General features: G+C 44.1%; 1 protein-coding gene across 6 annotated transcripts in view; it reads left to right on the top strand.

Annotated features, from left to right (window-relative positions):
- Positions 1–20,638, top strand: part of NSDHL (NAD(P) dependent steroid dehydrogenase-like) — a 32,491-nt gene extending 11,853 nt beyond the window's left edge. For all 6 annotated transcript variants that reach the window (XM_040627158.1, XM_040627168.1, XM_040627184.1 and 3 more), the window contains 7 exons: positions 155–266; positions 3,619–3,777; positions 11,192–11,338; positions 14,891–15,019; positions 17,201–17,343; positions 18,440–18,542; positions 19,625–20,638. In XM_040627158.1, coding sequence (XP_040483092.1) covers positions 195–266; positions 3,619–3,777; positions 11,192–11,338; positions 14,891–15,019; positions 17,201–17,343; positions 18,440–18,542; positions 19,625–19,957 — 1,086 coding nt within the window. In that variant the 5' untranslated portion in view covers positions 155–194 and the 3' untranslated portion in view covers positions 19,958–20,638. The remainder of the gene's footprint in view (positions 1–154; positions 267–3,618; positions 3,778–11,191; positions 11,339–14,890; positions 15,020–17,200; positions 17,344–18,439; positions 18,543–19,624) is intronic.
- The last annotated feature ends 608 nt before the right edge of the window (positions 20,639–21,246 follow it).

The raw sequence follows: 21,246 nt of genomic DNA, 5'->3' as shown, positions 1-21,246 counted from the left end.
TGTTAAGTGGAGGGCTTCATTTAACAGCTATAGCTGTAGTTCAGCTCTTTGTGAAAACTCCACAGGAATGGCATCCACACAAAAACACAAACACCTAAAAGATGTTTCAGTTTATATAACACAAATGTCTGTCTCTAAATATGTCTTTATGAAGAGAAAACTTCATCGCAAGCATAACCATATTTGGAGCTGAAATGGAAAAAGCATTTGATGAGCCAATGAGAGACCAGGTCACACGGACACATTTGACAGAAGACATTCCAGATGTGAGTACTGACACAAAAAATGTTAACCAAAACAGATAAGGGGAAAGTCAAGCACACATACACCAGCAAGCCATTGATACTAGCTATTGGTCAAAAATTGCATTTGGTACGTTTATTATATTAATCAATGATGACTTTTTATGTAAGATACATGTATTTCTGCGATTCCAGCTGGGCCCAGCTTGGGGGTCCTTTGCTGATCTCATCTGGGCTCACCCACACACCTGCAGTCATGGGGACCCCCTGAGGTGTGTGTTCCACACAGCCTCACTCACATGCCTGGCAGTAACTGCTGGCTGTCAGCTGGGTGCCTCAGTTTGCCTTCGTGTGGCCTCCAGCAGGCTAGACTAGGCTTGGTAGAAGGCTTCCCCAGCAAGGACTCCTAAGATCTTGTGTTGCAGGTGTCAGAAAGGATTTTAAGGAATTGTCAGGCCCCCTGGACGTTCTTTGTGTAGATCTGCAAATGTTGGGTTTGATTCTTTGATTCACTTTTAATGAATGCTAACACTTCAGAAATGAAATCACACCAAGGTAAAATGTGTTTATATCAAATGTTAATAAATTATAGATGCCCAGGAGGTTTTCTGGACCACCAGATCATCCTGGTCTTTGTGTGTAGCTCAGAATAAAGCCTCTAATGTGCCTTTGTAGTTAAAGGTTAATGTGAGAGTCTAGTTGCCAAAAAAAAATGTAGATTTCAGTGGTTGTATCAATGGTGTTCCTTCTCATTGGTTGACTTTATAAGAAGTATAAGTTATAAATTTAAACTACTAAAATGAAAAGAACACTTTTGTCTTACCTTATGATATGTTCTGTGTAAGACTTCTCTGAAAAGAGACCCACTGCTAGAGACAAAGGAAAACAGAACAGGTTAAAAGAAACCCGGGAGCCCAGACCATTCTCTTAGCTCAAGGTCATAGTGCAATTGAAATCATTTGGACGGCTTTCTTTTCTATTCTTAAAACTCTCTCCAAGGTGTTGATTTTATAACTCCCCTCAGTAACCCGTTCTTGAGTCTCACTACCTGTTTTTAGTTTGGAGTTTTATTCTTACTTGTTAGTACATATTCCTTCTTGTCCGCTGTGCCCACTTCTCTGCATCATCTTTCCTGGCCATAAAAAGCAAGTAGTTATTTCACATGATCTCTAACCATGTAGTATTACAGGTGTGATTAAAGACATTATCCCATCACATACCTGACTTCTCTGGGGTGAATGCCAGTTAAGTTCTCATCGTTACAAAAAACTCTGAGGAATAGCCATTGGCCTGCTTATCCCAAGCAATATTGGTGCCGCATTTCAATATAACAAAAGAATCCACACCACTCTGTCAAAGGGAAGAATTAAGGATTGCCCCCATTTGGGGCTCCTGGGTGGCACATTCGTTAAGCCTCCAACTTTTGATTTCAGCTCAGGTCATGATCTCAGGGTCCTGGGATTGGGCCCCAAGTTGGCCTCTGCTCTCAGTGGGGAGTCTGCTTGGATTCTCACTCTCCCTTCTTCACCCTGCTTGCACACATGTGCTCTCTCCCTCTCTCTCAAATAAATAAATAAATCTTTTTAAAAAAAGGATTGCCTACATTTAAAATCATGAAATAAAATTACACTGGACATAATAGAAAGGTTATTTGATTTTTTTAAAAAAATTAGACTATCAAACTTTGAAACAACTGTAACTAGAAATGCCAGATAATATAAACAAAAGAATTTGAAATCCTTTGGGGTACTATCAGAACATGTCTCGTCTGAACCTCTTTGGATTCAGGCAAACCATGAAGATTTTAGCAAACCATGGAAAATCAGTTTGGGGAGCAGGGAGGCTTGGAGTTATTCTTAAAAACTGCATTTGCCTGTACAGCTGACTTGAGGAAAGGAGAAGGGCTAGCCCAAATGAGGATCAAATAGAATTTGCATATTTAATTTGCCTGTGTCCTGAGAATGTCTTAGAAATTTCAGTTAAAGTGCAAATTATTTAGCATGGTATGATTACACATAAATGGGAGTAATCAAAACAAAACTTAGACAGAAATGGGTTGAAGAGATCATTTGGTGGGGGGAGTGGAATGGCAAGGTTGATTATGTCAGTAGATTATGCATGCCTGAACCAATGATGTCAAAGCTCCAGAGCCATCTCCAGGTGGCCTAGTGGGCTCCAGTAAAAATGCCAGTCTAGACGGGACACCAGGTTGAAGGGTGAATCTGTAGAAGGGGCCCTGGCACCTCTTGAGTCTGCTGCATATCTCAATTGTATAGGTATTTAAGGAATAAATAAGGGGATTGGTTGTTTGCTTTCTAATCAGGAGCAGAATTTCTTTAACATCTTTTGTTTCCACACTCCCAACTTTGACTATACATGAGCTTAGGGAGAATGGGGGTTTGTCATCTTCAGGAAGCCCAGATACGGTTTTAGAAAGACCCCAGGGAGGAGGGATATCACAGGTCCTCCTTTGGAGACACTCAGAGCCAGCTTAATCAGTATGCAACAGACACAGTTTTGCATTGCCTCCCTGATGTCAGAATATTGAAGTGTCTGCATCTGGTGCTCTGTCCTTCCATTATCCCTAGTTACCAGAATTGGAATTTAGCCAAGAAAGTGCGCATGTTGCAAAAGCTGAAATGTAAACACTGTAACTTTTCCCTGATACCTCAACTTGCACAGAACTCAGAAGGGAAAGCAAAGCCCTGGGCCTGGCTGATTAACAGTTTACTGATCCTGCAACCCTCCAGGAGATCCCATCAGACAGCAACAGTCTTGGATATACTAAGGCAGGAAGAGGGTAGGTGACAAGCCTAAAGTCACACAGCCCAGCCCTGTAATGGTTGAAGAGGAAAAGGGGCTGACTCTCCTGAGAGTATAGAGACTTGGCTTTCTTCTCTCTGACAGTTTAAGTGGACATTATCAATTGAGTGGGTGGCATGTTGTATTGTGTTTTGGTTTTGTTTCTGTTTGTTTTGCCTTAGAAGTGCTCAGGGATCAGTTATTAGGAGCAAGAAGTTATCACTTTGGGGTTTTTTGTATTGTCCAGTTTTGATCATTGGTAGTTTCATTTTTTTCAGAGATATATCCTGCTCCTTTCCTTAAACATGCGGTGTGCGCGTACGAGATCATCCAATCCGGCCAAAATCTATCTCAGTCTCATTTGCTATCTCTTTTTCCTCCTTAACTGATCCCAAGAGACGAGGCTGCCACTGGCGATAGAACACCAGAATTATATAAAGCTTCCAACTGGATGCAAGAAGAATTTCAAACAAGCAGATGGGTGTGCCACGATAGTGGCTCGTGAGCACGTGAGTCGAGCCTCTTAGGAGCTTCCAGTTCTTATGTACCACCTACCACCCCTTTCTTTCTGCAGGCCAATAAGTGCACAGTGATCGGAGGTTCTGGATTCCTGGGGCAGCACATGGTGGAGCAGTTGCTGGCAAGAGGCTACACTGTCAATGTATTTGATATGCGGCAAGGGTTTGACAATCCCCGGGTGCAGTTCTTTCTGGGAGACCTCTGCAGCCAACAGGTAACGGACCACCCAGCCTTGCCAGTTTTCCACAGGCCCCCAAAAGGAGACTACCAGGCTTCCTGTGCTCAGAGGTCAGTCACATTGTTTCAAAAAAAAAAACATTTTTGGAAAAATTTTAAAGTTGCAGGAAAGAACTTAACCCACATTCAGTCAGTACAACTCCACTCTGCCATCGTAGTGTGAAAGCAGCCGTGGTCCACACATGAATGAATGAGTGTGGCTGTGTGCCAATAAAACTTTATTTACAAACAAAGTTGTCCACAGTCTATCGTGTACCTACTACTGTTCCAGAGAATTCAGTTGACCTTAGAATGACATGGGTCAGGGGCACGGACTCCCATGCAGTTGAAAATCTGTGTACAACTTTTGACTCCCCAAAAGCTTGACTACTGATAGCCTGCTATTGACCAAGAAGCCTTTCTGATAGCATAAACAGTCAGTTAACAGGCATTTTGTATGTTGTATGTATTATATACTATATTCTTACAATAAAGTAAGCCACAGAAAAGAAAATGTTATTAATAAAACCACAAGGAATGGAATTTAAACAAAAACTTGAAAAAGAAAACCATAAGGAAGAGAAAATACATTCATGGTACTATCCTGTAATTATGTAAAAACCTCATGTAAGTGGTACAGTTCAAACCCATGTTGTTCAAGGGTCACCTGTATACCCAAAATGCAGTTGCTGGTTTTTAGGGTTGGTCGTTTTTGTTTTTTTTTTTTTTTAATTGAGATATGCTTCACATTCTGTAAATTTAACATTTTTTAAATATACAATTCAGTGGTTGTTAGTATATTCACACAGTTGTGTGACCATCATCTCTGTCTCATTCCCGAATATTTTTGTCATCCCAGAAGAAAATCCTGGGCCCATTAGCAGTTGTTCCCCTTTTCCTCTACTACCCTCCCAGCCATTGGCAACCACCCGTCTCCTGTTTCTATGGGTGTGCCTATCTAAGTGGAATCATGCAATATCTGTCCCTTTGTGACTGGCTTGTTTCAATGAACATCATGTTTGGAAGCTTTACCGGTGTCATAAGGGTATTAACATTTTGAATTTTATTAGATGTTGCCAGATTGCTCAACAAAGCTGCTATGTCAGTTTTCCATTCACACCAACAGTGTAGTAGGGTAGGATCACCATTGTTATATGTCTTTGCCAATACTTGATGTGGTTAGACTTTTTGGTGTTGCCATTCTGAAGGGTGTGGAATGGTACCTTGGTGAGGCTTACAGTCATGTGCCCTCCCTATTCAGGATTCCAGGCTCTGTGCTCTTTGTTGATCCTTTGTGAAGTTGCCTGTTGGTGACCTTTGTCCATTGTGTTTGGCTTACCTTGTTTTTCTTATGGCTCTGTAATTCCTTCCTATGTGGAACGCTGTATCACAGTTAGCTTCCCACAGCCTGTCAGTGTGCTCTTATTCTTGGCTTTGGCATCGTTTGCTATAGTTTTGTTACTTTGAATTTTAAGGACAAAGCTTCCCCTGCAGGCTTTTTTCTCTCCCACACTGCCCACGCCTCTGAGCCTGGAGATGGGGTAGAAGTCTTCCTTGTTTGTCATTGCCACTTCCTCACTGCCCTAAGATCCCTCTGGCTGTGCAGGGGATGCCAGCAGACTGTACATACCGCAGTGCCCTTCCTTGTGACAGTCCTCCATGGGCACCTGCTTCCTTTCCCACCTTTCCCAGGTGGCTCCATCTCATTGCTTAGTGATTTTAGTTCCTGGCCGAGGTCAGCTTTGTCATGATTGTTGATGAGTTCAGTATTCACATAGATGACCCTGCCGATACCCTCACTTCACCTCTCCTTGGCCTCCTCTCATTCACTCCTCTTGGCCTCCAAGGCCTGTTGTCATCCCCTGCCCCAGAGCTTGTTGTCACCCGTAAATGTGTCCTCCCCATGATCTTACTTGCAGGCCCTCCACTCTGAGCACCACCTCCTGTCTTTCTAGTTGAGGCCCTTTAATACCTGCACTGTACCAATTCTGAAGCCACACCCAGCCGTCTGGCTCTTTGCCATTGCCCCTCACCCGGTTTGTGTCCTCACTGCCTTTGAGTCCATGACTGACTTGCTTTCTTACATAACACTTATCCTCCTTGCCTCTTTCTTCTTGTCTCTATCAGTCAGGGTTCTCCAGAGAAACAACCAGTAAGGTATGTGTGTATGTAGACAGAGAAGAAGAGGGCAAAACCATGGTTTGCTCTGAAGGCCTTTTGAGTGATTAGATGAAGCCCACCCATAGTACAAGGGATAATGTCCTGTCCTTAAAGTCAACTGATTACAGATGTTAACCACAGCTGTAAGATACCTTTACAGCAGTACCTAGACCAGTGTTTGATGGACTAATGGGACTGGAGCCTCACCAAGTGGACACATAAACTTCTGTACTCCTAGGTATAACCCCAACCCTGTTTAAATGTGATTCTCCCTCCTCCCTGGGAGCCTTCAGGCAGCTGAACAGGGCTGGAGAAGAAAATAAAAGGTTTTTGCTTCTTTCGTCACAACCACGGCCTTCAAGACGGCCCCATGGTACCTCCAGACACCATATTCACAGACCCATGCAAATGCTCCAGAAGCCGCCCAGAACCGTCCCTCTTCCTACTCAGTGATTCCACTAGGGATTCTGGCCTTTTTCTCCCACATCAGCGGTGGATCCTTCTCTACCCAGTCATAGCCAACAGCACACAGACATGTTGCAGGATCACCCGTTTTAACAAAGCAAAATGCCCTGATGTGAGGTCCCACTTCTCTCTGCTGTCACAGGAGAGCTCAAAGAGCCATTTGCACTTGCCACCTCTGATTGCTTCATTCCATTGTGTCTTACAAGCCCTCCAGCTAGGTTGTCACTAACAGCCCCTGTCACAGCCACCGGGGACCTGGAGGCGACCAGATCCAGTGGCCAAGCCTAGGATGCCCCACTTGCCCATTTGTCCTCCTGCCATTCTGTCTCCTTATCTCTATAATTTCTAAATGTGGCAGTCTCCAGAGCTTATTGCTTAGATCTCTTTTCTTCTCCGGGCACACTCAGTGTCCAAACAAATCCCTCCTTCCCCTGGTTCACAGATGAAATACAGTCTAGGGGCTGACAAACCCAGCTGTCTGCTGGACATCTCTGTTTGGATATATAATAGACATTTTGGACTTGCCAAAATTCAGCTCCTGGTTCCCTGCTGCAAGTCCCCTCCCCGACTACATCAAATCTATTAAAGTCCTGTCCATCTCAGTAAATGGCCCACTCTGTCCTTCCAATTGCTTGGACCAAAAACATTAGATTTACCTTTGATTCCTTTCTCTTTTACCCTCCATCCCATTCATTAGCAGATTTTGTTGACTGCACTCTCGGAATAGATCCCCAGTCCAGCAACTTCTCATTCCTTCGTTTGTTACCATGCTGGTCCAAGCCACCACCCTGTTAACGCATGAATCAAATCACGATACCTCTCTGTTCAGAAGCCTCCAGTGATCCACTTCTGTTTAGAGCAAACATGTAGGCCCTTATCATCACCTTCAAGGCCCTGCATGATCTGCCCTCACTGCCTCTCTGGCCTCACCCTCTCCTATACTCTCTCATTGCTCTGCTCCCAGCATGCTGGCCTTTTTACTACTCCACAAACTCACCGAGTTTCTGCCTCAGGACCTTTGTACTCACTGCTCTTTCTGCCAAGAATGCTCTTTGTGAGCCACAGAGCTTGCTCCCCAAATTTGTTTAAGTCTCTGGCCAACTTACGCTAAGCAAAAAGCCCCTCTAGATCTCCTTTATTCTATCTTAGGTTTCTGTATAACATTTGGTACTGACATACTCTGTTTCTCCCGGTTTTCTGCCCACTGCCCCCATAGAAGGTAAGCTCCATGAAGGCAGGGATATTGTCTCTTTTGATCATTGCTGTGACCCCTCAAAGGAGATGAGGCTCCTTAGCAAACTCAGCTTCCCACCAAACTGCTCCCCCAACTCTCTACTAACTCCCATGTTCCGGGTATTTATTTACAGATTTTTTTAAAACACAAACTTAAAGTGAGACCCACCACCATGGTGCGTTGTTCTCAGGCACCAGCAGGGAGAAGGAGAGAGTTGCACTTAACCAGGGCTGGAGTTTGCCAGACCAACTTGATAAAGATAGACATGGGCAAGGCCAAGATTGCTATGATGGATCATGAAGTCCAAGCTAAGGAGGACATGAAGAGGGTGAAGGACATTTAGAAATGGGTTTGAAAGTCGCTGCTTAGGTTTTGTGCCATATTCCTAAATTCATTCATCAGTACTTCTTGTTTCCCATTTCTTTCTTCCAGGTTCCTTCCTCCTTCCTCTTCTTCCCGAAGCATTTCCTTTATCATCCCTCATTGAATATCTGGGCACTAAACTTTCTGAGTCCTCGTATGCCTGAGAATGTCTTTATTTCACCTCTCTCATAAATGCTGATTTGCTGGAGGGCGGAATTTTAGGTTCATAATTATTCCTCCTGACACTCAATCTGATCATCATTCCTTTGAGGGTCAACTGGGTTTTCCTCTCATGCCTTTTAGGATTTTCTTTTTCATCCTGTGTGTTTTGTAGAGAATATATCTAGGTCTTTGTTTTAGTTTTGTATTTAAAAGCCACTCAACACCTAGTGAACCTTTAAAATCTGAGGATTCATGCCTTTCCTCATTTCTGGAAAATTCTTCAAATATTGGCTCTACCTCCATTCTCTCTTTTCTTTCTTTCTGAAAGCCTTACCAGACATATAGTAGAGTCTTTCATTGAAATCTACATGCCTGTTAGTTTCTCCTTCATGTGTTCTTTCACTTTCTGTCTTTGTAATATTTTATAGATTTCCTCTGTTTCATATCCACTCACAGACAGTCTTATTTCACCTATATCCCCACCCCACCCTCAGATTATTTTGAAGCGTATCCTAGGCACCATTATCCTTTTTTCCATAAATATTTCAGTATTCGTCTCTAAAAGATAAGGCAACTTTTTAAAGATGTATTTATTAATTTGAGAGAGAGCATGAACCAGGGGAGAGACAGAGGGAAAGGGAGAGAATCTCAAGCAGACTCAACTCCATGTTGAGCATGGAGCCCAACATGGAGCTTGATCTCACAACCCCCAAGATCAGACCTGAGCCAAACCAAGAGCCAGATGCTTAATTGACTCTGCCACCCAGGTGCCACCCCCCTTTTTTGTAAGACTTAAAGGAGCCTTTTTAAAAACACAATTCCATGACTACACCTAAAAATACCGACAATTCCTTAATTTCCAGCCTATGTTCAAATATCCCTGAATGTCTAATAAGTATTTTTATGTAGATTTCTTTCCAAATAAGGAAACAAAAAGGTTAAGATATTGAAGTTGATTGAACTAGTTAAGTCACTTCTGTAAGTTCCCCTTCACATTTTGTTTGTTGAATAACTGATGTTTATTTAAAACTGGATTATTCTCCTATAGCATTTCCCATGGACTGGATTTCACAGATTGCATGCCCATGGTTTGTTTGCTATGGCCCTCTGTTCTCTAGTGTTTCCTTTAAGACTGTCCAGTAAAGCAGACTTAGAGTAGAGAAAGGGAATATAGATAATTCATTAATAATTTTTCTATTGGTTTACATGTCAAAGTGGTAATATATTAAAATACATTACAATTATTTTCATCTATTTCTTTTTACTTTTTTGATGTGCGTACTACTAAATTTAAAGTTACATCTGTGCCTTGTATATTTCTAGTGGACTAAAAGCTGGATCTGACTCTGCTCAGATTTTGATTTCTAGACACCATTGCCCATATAAGGAACCAGGGCTCCCATTCAGGACTCTGAGCAGGGGTAGTCCATGTGAGCCTGAGACGTTTTCTTAGGACAAAATTAAGAAAGTGCTCAGGGGTGGTTCTATTCATTAAGCGTCTGACTCTTGATCTCAGCTCAGGTCTTGATCTCAGGGTTGTGATTTCAAGCCCCACGTTGAGCTCTACTCTGAGCATGGAGCCTACTTAAAAAGTGTTCAGAAACTAATGGGAATATGTCAAAAGGACACAGGAACCAACTTCAAGAACCCCCACTGGCCAATTTGGGACATTTTAAGCCTCACAAAAGACAATAGTAGTGGATTTTAATACATTGAATAAAATAAGAATCCATGTGTCCATGGAAATGCTAAAAAGAAAAATTAGTATAGAGGAAGGGGAACATCTACATTACAGAGGAATGCCAACTAATAAAAGTAAAAAGAATGCTGGAATTAGGATTTTACTATTTTGCAACCAGTATGTTAGTAAGTGTTCCAGGCAAGAATCATCACTGACTGTTCCAGATTCAAAGAGACAGAAGAGATATGAGGACTAAATATAATATGATCTATGATTGGATCCTGGATCCAAATATAAAAATGCCATTAAAGGACGTTATTAGGACAATGGGGGAAATTTGTATATAGACTAATTATTGGATAAGAGTGTCCTATCCTGTTACATTTCTTGTGTATGATCATTGTTTAGTGGATTTAGAAGGATGTCTTTGTTAGAAGATCAGTGAATCTAGGTACATAATTCATGATTGTCTTTCTTTTGGTAATGTTAATCTATTGATGATCATTCCTAGATCTTATTACACAGTGAACATTTCGTAAAATGATGACATGCTATCATTCTGTCTTTGTTTCATAATCCAGTTCTTTGCTTGACCATTTCCCTTTACTCATTAGTTTATAGAACGAATTCTTATTCTTACTCATGATGAAATTGTCCCTTTTTTGACCAGTGAGAGCCTCTTCTGGTTGACTCTTGAGTCCTTTTAACAGGACCCCAGGAGTCTTGGCTAGCTTCCTTACTTTCTGGTTTGACAAGGTGTTCCTGGCTCTTCTTGTCTGTTTCCCGCCCCAGATCTGTAATCAGCCATTGCTCCCAGGAGTTCTGGTTCCTTTTAGCAGTAAATTAAATGGACGTGTTTTCATTCCCTTTCAGCTTCCTCTCCTATATCTATTTATACAGAAAGGAATAGTCCTGTGTGTTGGCTATTTGCACTGTCTTTAATGGTGTGGGATTAATTCATATGATTCATAATTTGTATCTATGAGCTCATTTTCCCAGGAGTTTTACCCCCAGGTGCCCTGAATTGTCACACCCCCACCTGCATGGTGCACAGAGGTACAGATACTGCCGTTTTCTGGATCGCACAGGTTTCTCATACCCTAACCCAGTGTTTATTGGGGACAAGTCAATGGGGAGGGGCAATTGAAGGGACAACATGGTTTCCATCCTAGGTACTTCTGTATTTTTTTTGAAACTTTTACAATGAGATGGATTTTTATGTTAATTACAGAATTTTAAAAGGGCAAGACACCTACATGGCACAGATTGGAGAGTGGGAATGTGAGGAGGCTGTTTACTTGTCTAAAGCGGGAGTGATTTTTTTTTTGTCTTTGTTTGCTTTTCCAGGATCTGTACCCAGCTCTGAAAGGCGTAAGCACAGTTTTCCACTGTGCATCACCCCCACCATCCAGTAACAACAAGGAACTCTTTTATAGAGTGAATTACATTGGCACCAAGAATGTCATTGAAACTTGTAAAGAGGCTGGGGTTCAGGTAAGGGGAAAGCTGGAGTGAGTGCTGTCAGGAGCATGTCATGGCCCTTTCTAAGTGTGTGAGAGCCAAGATTCTTCTTCTCTTCCTGGGCCTAGCCAGGCTTGCTTCCTAAAGTGTTGTGGAGATCCTAGAAACTGAACCGCATTTGCTGCTGGGCCAGTTTGAGCTGCATCTCGATAGACCATCTGAGGATCCTAAGGCTTATTAGTCTTTGGTTAAAGAGCCATAAAATGTCGATATTGCTTATATTTTTTTATTGTGGTTAAATAAGTGTCGTAAAATTTACCTTTTTAACCATTTTTTAAAGATTTTATTTGTTTATTTGACAGAGAGAGAGCAGGAGAGCACAGGCAGGGGGAGAGAGAGAACTAGGCTCCCCGCTGAGCAGGGAGCCCAATGTGGGGCTCGATCCCAGGACCCTGGGGGTCATGACCTGAGCCAAAGGCAGTCGCTTAACTAGCTGAGCCACCCAGGTGCCCCTTAGCCATTTTTTAATTTACAGTTCAGTGGCTCGAGTACATTCACATTGCTGACCTTTCATCTTCCCAAACTGAAACTCTATCCCCATTAAGCAACAGCTCCCCACCCCCTCCTTTCTAAGCGCTTTGCACCCACCATCCTATATTCTGTTTCCATGAATCTAGAAACATCAAAGAAGTGGACTCATATGGTATCTGTACTTTTATATCTAACTTCTTTCACTCAGCATAATGTCTTCTAGGTTCATCCATGTTGTAGCATGTGTCTGAATTTCCTTCTTGTTTACTACTGAATAACTTTATTGTGTGGATAGACCACATTTTGTTTAGCCATTTATCCATCAGTGGATGCTTCGGTTGTTTCCACTTCTGAAAAAGTATTATGAATCATGCTGCTAGGAACATAGGTATATAAATATCTGCTCCAGTCTCTGCTTTCAGTTCTTTTGGATAAATACCCAGAACTGGAATTCCCGGATCATGCAATAATTCTATGTTTAACCTTTTAAGGAACTGCCATTCTATTTTCCAGACCTTGCCTCTCTTTTCAAAGAAAAATAAACTATTTACTTTTCACCAATAGAAACCTGTTATAACTCAGACCTGAGGGGATATAAATTTCCACCGTGTCATAGATCCCTGCTTTGTTATAAATGCTGGTTCTCAGGATCACCTTTATGGGGCACTTGGCATCATCGGCTGGCCCAGCAAGAACAAGTGGGGAAGAAGCTCTTCAGGGCTCAGTGCCCTGGAAAGGATGGATCATGGTCAAAACCACCCCTTATGCTTTCCAAATGACTAGATACTTTGCCCTGTAGTTGTCACCTAGTTTGCTCCTCAATAGGTAACCAGGAGCTACTAATGTCACTTAACAGGTGAGGAAACAGATTTGGAAGGCTAAGTGATATCTCTTTGCTAGTAAATGAAAGAGGTGGGATTCAAGTCAGACCCTCTGATGCCAAATCCCAGACTCCTTAGTCTATTCCATGCTTGTATCACTAGAGCTCTGTGAATTTCACTGCTGCTGTTTTTTTAAATGGAGTAACCTAGTTATCCAGAAGAGATTCAAGAATAACATAACACTCATATAATCCTCACAGCATTTAAGTAACATTACCAGTAGAGTTGAAGTTCTGTGTGTATCCATTCTCGATGCCATTGCTGTCCTTCCCCATCCACGGGGAACCAGTGTTCTGAATTCGGGTTTATCGTTGCTATTTGCTCCATGTGCCACCAATATAAGTTACCAGTTTGCGTGTTTAAAACTTTATAAAAATGATATATTGAATATATCTTCCTGCAACTTGCTTTTTTTCCCCAACATTGTTTCTGAGATTTATCCATCTTGTGCTCCCTCTATCCCTCCCTCCCTCCCTCTCTCAAATAAAAAAAAGAAAATGGGTTTTCATGTTGTATTTAGGAAACATTTCATAACACTGAAATCAAAAGATTGTTTAATATGGGGGTTTTTCCCCAAAGGTTTAAAATGTTACTTTGCACATTTAAATCTTTAATCCACCAGGAATTTGTGTTTGTATATGGTCCGAGGTAGTTATTAAATTTTTGTTGTTCATCACCATTTAATCTGTAATCCACCCTTTCCCCCCTGTTCAGTGCCCCATCCAGCACATCTCAGGTGTTGGTGCCTTGCGTGGGTCTGTTACCAGCTCTCTCTTCCGTTCCATCAGCCTCCGCCTGTGCCCAAGCCACTGTGCTCTGCCTTCACTAAGCAAACCTTAGGATGAATCTCAGTAACTGCTAGGACGAGTCACTCCCCCAACCATGTTCTTCAGAATCTGCTTGGCTATTCTTAGCCCTTTGCTCGTCCATCTAAATTTTAGAATCAGCTCGTCGAGTTCCTGTTGGAATTGTTCTTGTAATTGCATCAAATTTAGAGGCAGTTTGGGAGCATGGATACCTTGCCGGTATTGAGTCTTTTTTTGTATCCATAGATATATAATCTCTCTCTTGGATGCCTTTCAGTACTTTTATCCTTTACTTTAGAAAGGTTTTGCGCATCTTCTGTTAAGTTTATCCCTATGTACCTAATTTTTGGTTATTGAAATAATATCTTTCATATTGCATTTTTAATTGCTAATGCATAGAAACACAGTTGGGTTTTGTATATTGATTTCGTACTCGCCAGTTCTGCTGAACCCTAACTGTAAAATTTTCTGTATATTCATGATTTCTGTGTAGACATTTCCAACATCTGTGAATGGTGATAGTTTTGTTATTTCTTTTCAAATTATTTCTTGTTTGTCTTAACCCACTACGCTTGCTAGGACTTCCAGTACAATGTTGAATGAAAAGTAAAGCTATGATTTGAGCTAATGGTGTTCAGTGTTGCATGTGCTGCCCTTAACCAGAGGCCTGGAAGCTGGGACCCTCGCAAGAAAGCATTTCCTTTCAAATAGCATTTCTGAAGTGGGTGTGTGTACATGTGCTGACATGCCAGGGTTGGTCTCAGAATCACAAGGCATCTCTTTCAGACAGACATCTCGCTTAGAGTTTGTGGGCTATCCTTCTCCCTTGGGGAATCATTCCCATCCTGAGATACCAGAAATAATGGAAGTCTGTTCCATCTCTCAGTAGTGATAGGACAGAAAAAAGGTGAAATCCACTGTTTTAGAATGTAATAGAACGTGTCTCGAATCCACATAGCTACAGAAGATGGTGATCTTTGAATTTTTTTTTAAAGATTGTATTTATTTATTTGACAGAGAGAGAGAGACAGCCAGCGAGAGAGGGAACACAAGCAGGGGGAGTGGGAGAGGGAGAAGCAGGCTCATAGCAGAGGAACCTGATGTGGGGCTCGATCCCAGGACTCTGGGATCACGCCCTGAGCTGAGGGCAGACGCTTAACGACTGAGCCACCCAGGCGCCCCATCTTTGAATTATTTTAAGGAGGCCTGAAAAGCAAAGCATTGCAGTAAATCATTTATAGTGTGCCTTGCATGTGAGGGTTGCAGACAGGTGCCATTTGATTTTCTTTTATGTATGACCATTAGCTTGTTTAAACAATGATCATGTCTTACCTGTATTTTTTAAATCTTCCTTTCTCCTCTGCCAGAAACTCATTTTAACCAGCAGTGCCAGTGTCATCTTTGAGGGTGTCAACATCAAGAATGGAACTGAAGACCTCCCTTATGCCATGAAACCCATTGACTATTACACGGAGACAAAAATCTTACAGGAGAGAGTATGTACCTGAGAACTGGTTGAGTGACAAGTTCCATGAATATCTGGATGGTTTAGATTTTTAAGAAAAATATTTATGAAGTTAGTGTTCTCAGGCCTGCATACCTAACTTGGGAAGTAAAATTTGTGCTGAAATTCAATTTTTAAAATAATGACAATAGCTTAATGTGGCCAGACTCTGCTCCACGTATTGTACGGGAACTGCCTCGTTTAAACATCACAGTGACACCATAAGGTGCATACTATTATCATCATCAGGTTATAGATGAGGACAGTTGATGCACAGAGATTCAGTTTCTTCTTGATGCCGTGTAGCACTCAGCCTCTGTGCCATGCAAGGTTACTCAGGTGCCATAGAAATCAGAGTTAATTTATGATGATCGCAAGCACACAGGCAGAACTCGAGCTTAACACACAAGTGTTTTCCTTTGAACACGCCTTCCTAGTGGCACTCTTGCCCCCTCCCTTATTTAAATTAAACAGTGAAAGGATCTTGCTTTATTTTAAGGGAAAGTACTTGATAAGGTACTGATTTCCACTTGGCAAACCAACTTTGCCAGGGAGCACCTGGTTTTAATAGCAGTCTGCATTGACTAACAGGCTAAGCCTTTGAACTCCAGGGCTCCAGGGACCCTGACAGCAGCTAGCTCCAGGACTAATGTCCAGGGAGAATATTACTGTAAGGACAGTCACTTGAAGGCCATGGGTGCTCGTTGACCACAGACAGCTTGCCTTAGCTGGGAAAGCGTAAGCACCTCTCCCAGGTGTTTGCAGCATGTCGCATCCACTGAGCTTGCGTTTCGCAGTCAGCACATATGGAACTAGAGCTTAGTGCTGAATTGGTGTGAGTTCTACTGAGCTGCCTGAGAGCCAGCTGCCTCCCATCTGTATGCTATCGCTCCAGGTCAGAAAGTTCCAAGAGAACTCGTCTGCAGGACACACAAGGGCCCACACAATCCAGGGGTGGAAGCCTGGCCTTTTGTAACCTGGAGTCCTGTTTCCAGGTTCTGCCACCCTGCTCCTTGGAGCACAGAGAGCCAGCCTCACAGAGAGCTCCCACCGCTAGGACTTAATCCAAGAAGCGCTGGTGCTTTTGCTGGGCCCTGTGTACCCTCATCCAAGGCACTGAGACTCCCACCTCCTGTGCTCGGGAGCTACAAGTGACAGCCATGGCTCAGACCATCGATGTCTCACTTGCATTGACTTTTGGGTGCTCGACTAAGCAAAGCCTGTAAATGCCTGCAACAGTAACTCTCCTGGAGCCCCCTGGCAGCCACTATTGGCACACAACTTGCCGTTGGCTTTCAGACCTCTCAACTGATAATAAACTCCGTCAAGTAGCTTAAAGTCACTGGGACCAAAATGTATACAGGAATTTTGCCACTATAGAGTAGAAATCTTAGGTGAGGTAATACAGTAAGTATACTTATCAAGCACATACTTCCTGAAACAGTTGACAGAGTCATCTCATTTAGTCAGTGCACAGCCCCATCCAGGTGGGAACTGTCTCCCCTTTTTACCAATAACATAACAAATCATTCAGGATGTTTTGTTACTTTTGAGGCAAACCCTGTTTGTACTTTAAGCCCTTAGGTTCTAGTTTGTCCACACAGAACACATCTAAAGACTTGACCTGTTTCTCCTAGGCTCTTTACCTTCTCCGTCCCTTCTTCCTGGCCCACTTGGGTTCATCAGAGTCCCTTCCTAGGAGGTGGTACTCAGAACCAATCAGAATAGCTCAGGACTGGTGGAAACAAGCACATGGAGCTTAAGGCAGGAGGGGCAGGAGGCTCATGGCTAACTCATTAACTGGAACCCTCAGATCTTTTCCACAAACTGCTGCCAAGGCTCATCTTCCCCTGGCTGCATTTGTGCATTTTAGTCTTTGAACCCAAACCCAGGCCTTTCTCTTTGATCATATTGTGGTGGTGGTGGTTGTAAGTAGGCTCCGTGCCCAATGTGGGGCTTGAACTCACAACCCTGAGATCAAGAGTCATATGCTCTACTGACTGAGCCAGCCAGGGGCCTCTGATCATACTGGTTTTGACCCAGCTGCCTCTCGTGTGTCTTCAAATTTGGGTGGTATGGGCGGAAGGGATAGAGAAGTAGCCTCCAATTATACCAGAGCAGAAGTCAGGCTCTGTGTCCGCTGCTGACATGCCCCTTCTGCTCTTTTTTACAGGCAGTCCTGGGTGCCAACGATCCTGAGGGGAATTTCTTAACCATAGCCATTCGCCCTCATGGCATTTTCGGCCCAAGGGACCCCCAGTTGGTCCCCATCCTCATCGAGGCAGCCAGGAAAGGCAAGATGAAGTTCATGATTGGGTAAGTTGGCCCACAGTTGGTCTTCTCCCTGACCCCAGACAAGCGTCAGTCTTGTTTGGTTGGCTCTTTTCTAATGCCGCCTTCTCTGCTGCCCTATGTGTTGGTTTCCTGGGGCTGCTACAACAAATGACCACAAACCAAGGGGCTTAAAACAACAGGGATTTATTCTTTCTCAGTTCTGGAGGCGAGAAGTCCGAAATCAAGGTGTTGGCAAGGGGGTTCCTTCTGGAAACTGAGGGAGAACTTGTTCCCAGGCCTTTCTCCCCAATTCTGGTGGTATTCCTTAGGTTGTAGACAAGTCACTCTAATCTCTGCCTCCGCCCTCATGTGAGCATCTTTTCTGTGTGTCTATATCCAAATTTCCCTCTTATAAAGATACCAGCCATTGGATTTAGGGCCTACCCTACCCCATCTTAACTTGACCTCATCTTAACTTGATTACGTCTTCAGAGACCCTATTTTCCAATAAGGTCACATCCAGAAGTTCGAGGGACACGTGAATTTGGGTAGGGCACTGTTCAACTTAGTACACCATCACGTAGCCTGGGAAAATATTTGTGTCCCTTTTTGGAAATTGAGGAAGTAGGCTCAGGGAGGGGGGAGACTGGCACAGGGTCAAGGGCCAGGCCTTCAACTCTCCTTGGATCTAGGAAGGCTGGTAGAGGTGTTCACATTCCTGCTCAAGGAAAGTGCAGGTGGCAAGGTCTTTGTGGGTGGTGACAGCATGTGGCTGTTTCCCCAGTACACCTTTGCCTCTTTTTTTTTTTTACCTTGCCACTTTGCCTGCCTGCCTATTGCTTTGCCTTCCTACTACCCTGTCTGCTTGCTTTGAGGGTTTAGAAAGAGATGGTAGAAAAGTGTGAAGCCAAAGCAAGCCCTTAGCCCAGAGTGTCCTATGGGGAGTCAAAGAGCTGCTGCTCAAGTAGAAGCCTAGAGCAGTCCATACCTGTGTGGGCCATGCCAGGATGGGGCAGGCAGGGCACTGGGCTTTCAGACTCCTCGCTCAGCCCTTACATCTCCCACTGCCTCTGAGGGCCCCAGGAATCCTGGCCCCTGCACGTCTTTAACAGTGGAACCATGCCCCATACGCCCACAGAAACGGGGAGAACTTGGTGGACTTCACCTTTGTGGAGAACGTGGTACACGGACACATCCTGGCTGCAGAGCACCTCTCCCGAGATGCGGCCGTGAGTGGGAAGGTAAGGCACCTGCTTCTCCTGCCCTGTGCATGTTTGCCCGTCTTTGGACTGTGCGTCCCTGTGATTGGATTCATTGGCAAATTGCCTTTGTGATCCTGTGTCCTGGCTAATCTGCCTTAGGGTCCCATTGGTCCAAGGTTGATCCCCTGTGGTAAGGAGTGTGGTGACATTGCAGTGCCACATCCCTTGGGACAGCCCAAATCTGGAGCCAATGAGCTGGGATTGACCAAGCATTCAGGACCTGGTTCTCCATGTAACGTGACCTGGATGCCCACTGTGGACGTGACTGCTCCGAGAGGGTCCTATGTACATTTGGTGGGGTGCTTGCTACTCATCTTCCCTCCCAGTCATTCTGGAAATCTCTCCATTTCTCCCCCATTGCCCACCCTTGCTCATGCCTCTCACCCCTCTGGAGGGGTGGACGTATCTCAGTCTCTTGGCATCTGGCACCTGGTGGGCAGGATGGACAAGTCAGGGGAGGTGAGCCCTCATGCAGAGAGGGGAGAACGCATTAGGGTCCCTTCACCCTCTCCTCCCATTCATAAGGCCTCCCTCTTCCTTTTTCCTCACTGCTACCTTTGGAACCCCCTCTTTGGGTCTCATTTTTCTCCTGGACCTCTGCTGTTTTCACACTCCTGTAACACTTAGGGTGGTGGGGGTCAGGTGGGTATGGCTTTTGCTTTAGACCAAATACAGCACATTTGAGAAACGGCATGTGACCTGTTGTTGCATCTGAAGATAAGGAGTTTTACCATGATTAACATGATTATTAAATTAAATTAACGAACATACCTTCCTGAGTGCAGTCTAAGCTTCACTTAAAAATCTTGGCCCATAGATAAAACTCACCTTTCCTGTCTACACCTTAAGGATGCCCATAGCTCCAAATCAAAACATCTTTGCCACTGGTTGACATTTGCAGATTGGAGGTGCTGGGTGGGCAGGCAGGGAGAGGCCACTAGCTTCCCAGAATATTGGTCCCAGGCTGAGCCAGCAGCTTATGCCTGAGCTCCAAGTTCGAAGTGTGGCCTGCCCATCTCTCCAGCTGGGGAGCATTTTCTAACTTCTTGTTCTCTCTCCAGGCATTTCACATCACCAATGACGAACCCATCCCTTTCTGGACATTCCTGTCCCGCATCCTGACAGGCCTCAGCTACGAGGCCCCCAAGTACCACATCCCCTACTGGGTGGCCTACTACCTGGCCCTTCTGCTGTCCCTCCTGGTGATGGTGATCAGTCCTGTCATCCAGCTCCAGCCCACTTTCACACCAATGCGTGTCGCACTGGCTGGCACATTCCACTATTATAGCTGTGAGAGAGCCAAAAAGGTCATGGGCTACCGGCCACTGGTCACCATGGATGACGCCATAGAAAGGACCGTGCAGAGTTTTCATTACCTGCGGAAGGTCGAGTGATGCAGCCCGGAGACTGGGCCCTCTCAGTGCATTCCCCGGCTACTAACTCTCCCCTATGGACCAACAAACTAACCTCCTTCAAGTGAGTTTCTTCTGAGCTTAGGTCTCCTCCTGCCAATTAGATGAGAGCACACCCAGCTGTTCCATGACCACAAGGGTGGAGGAAACAGCAGGCATTTTTCCCATCTGTCGGCTCGGATTTCAGTTTCTTAAAGCAGGCAGCTTCATATCCTACTGTTTTGTGTTCTTTTTCTCTCTCCCTCCCCCCCACCTTCACCCCTCCTGTCTCCTGGCTTACTTATCATTCCAGTGTCCTTCTACATAATCAAGGAAGCTGTAGGGAGAAAACAATCCATTTGCTAATTAATGATGGGAAACTAGATTTATACTTCCACGCAAACCAATACCAGAGTAGAAGCCACAGACTATTCAAGGAGCCGCATATTACACATATCCTAGAAGAAAAGCAGAAGTTTTAAACACATGGTGAAACTTCAGATAGACACAGAATTTAAATCAAAAGCTTTTTAAAAGCTTAAATAATTGTCACCGCTCCCCCCACGGGTCCCTAGAGGGAAAAGACTTCTGGTTGGTCACCACCTTACATGTTTCCACGTTCTCTCTTCAGTACACCTGGTGTGCCTGCCTGTATTGTTTTTTCATAAAACATTCTTTCATGGACATGTCTCTCTCTCTCTCTTTTTTTTTTTAAGATTTTATCCATTTATTTGCCAGAGAGTGTGTGCACACGAGAGAGAGAGAGAGAGAGAGAGAATAAGCAGGGGCAGCGGCAGGCAGAGGGAGGGGGAGAAGCAGGCTCCCTGCTGAGCAAGGAGCCTGATGTAGGACTCAATCCCAGGACCCTGGGATCATGACCTGAGCCAAAGGCAGACACTTAACCAACTGAGCCACCCAGCCACCCCAACAGTTCTCTCTTTATCAGCAGCGCCCCATTGTCCTTTTTAGTTGCAAGGTGGTAGTGTGCCCTAGTGGCCTGCCATTTCAGCTGTGTAGCTCTTCTTCTAACATGGGACATGGGGCTGGTTGACAATAAGCCATTGAAGAGGTCAGAGAGAGGAGCATTCTTTATCTGCTTGAAGATTGGGCAGAAACTCCATGAGATGATGCAGAAAGGACTATTTCTCTGCAGCTCACACTCATAGAATCCTTCAAGCCAGTTTCCAAAAGGCAAAGCACATAGGATTCAGTGTTCTCTATTTTCTGGTGATGTTCTGCTTGCAGAACCTGGTTTTTTCCCAGACTAGTCGAAATGTAATGTTAAAGACTTC

Source organism: Ursus maritimus (genome assembly GCF_017311325.1).
Source record: "Ursus maritimus isolate PB19 chromosome X unlocalized genomic scaffold, ASM1731132v1 scaffold_X1, whole genome shotgun sequence".
Classification (NCBI taxonomy): Eukaryota; Metazoa; Chordata; class Mammalia; order Carnivora; family Ursidae; genus Ursus; species Ursus maritimus.
This window is presented reverse-complemented; position numbering and strand designations above follow the sequence as displayed.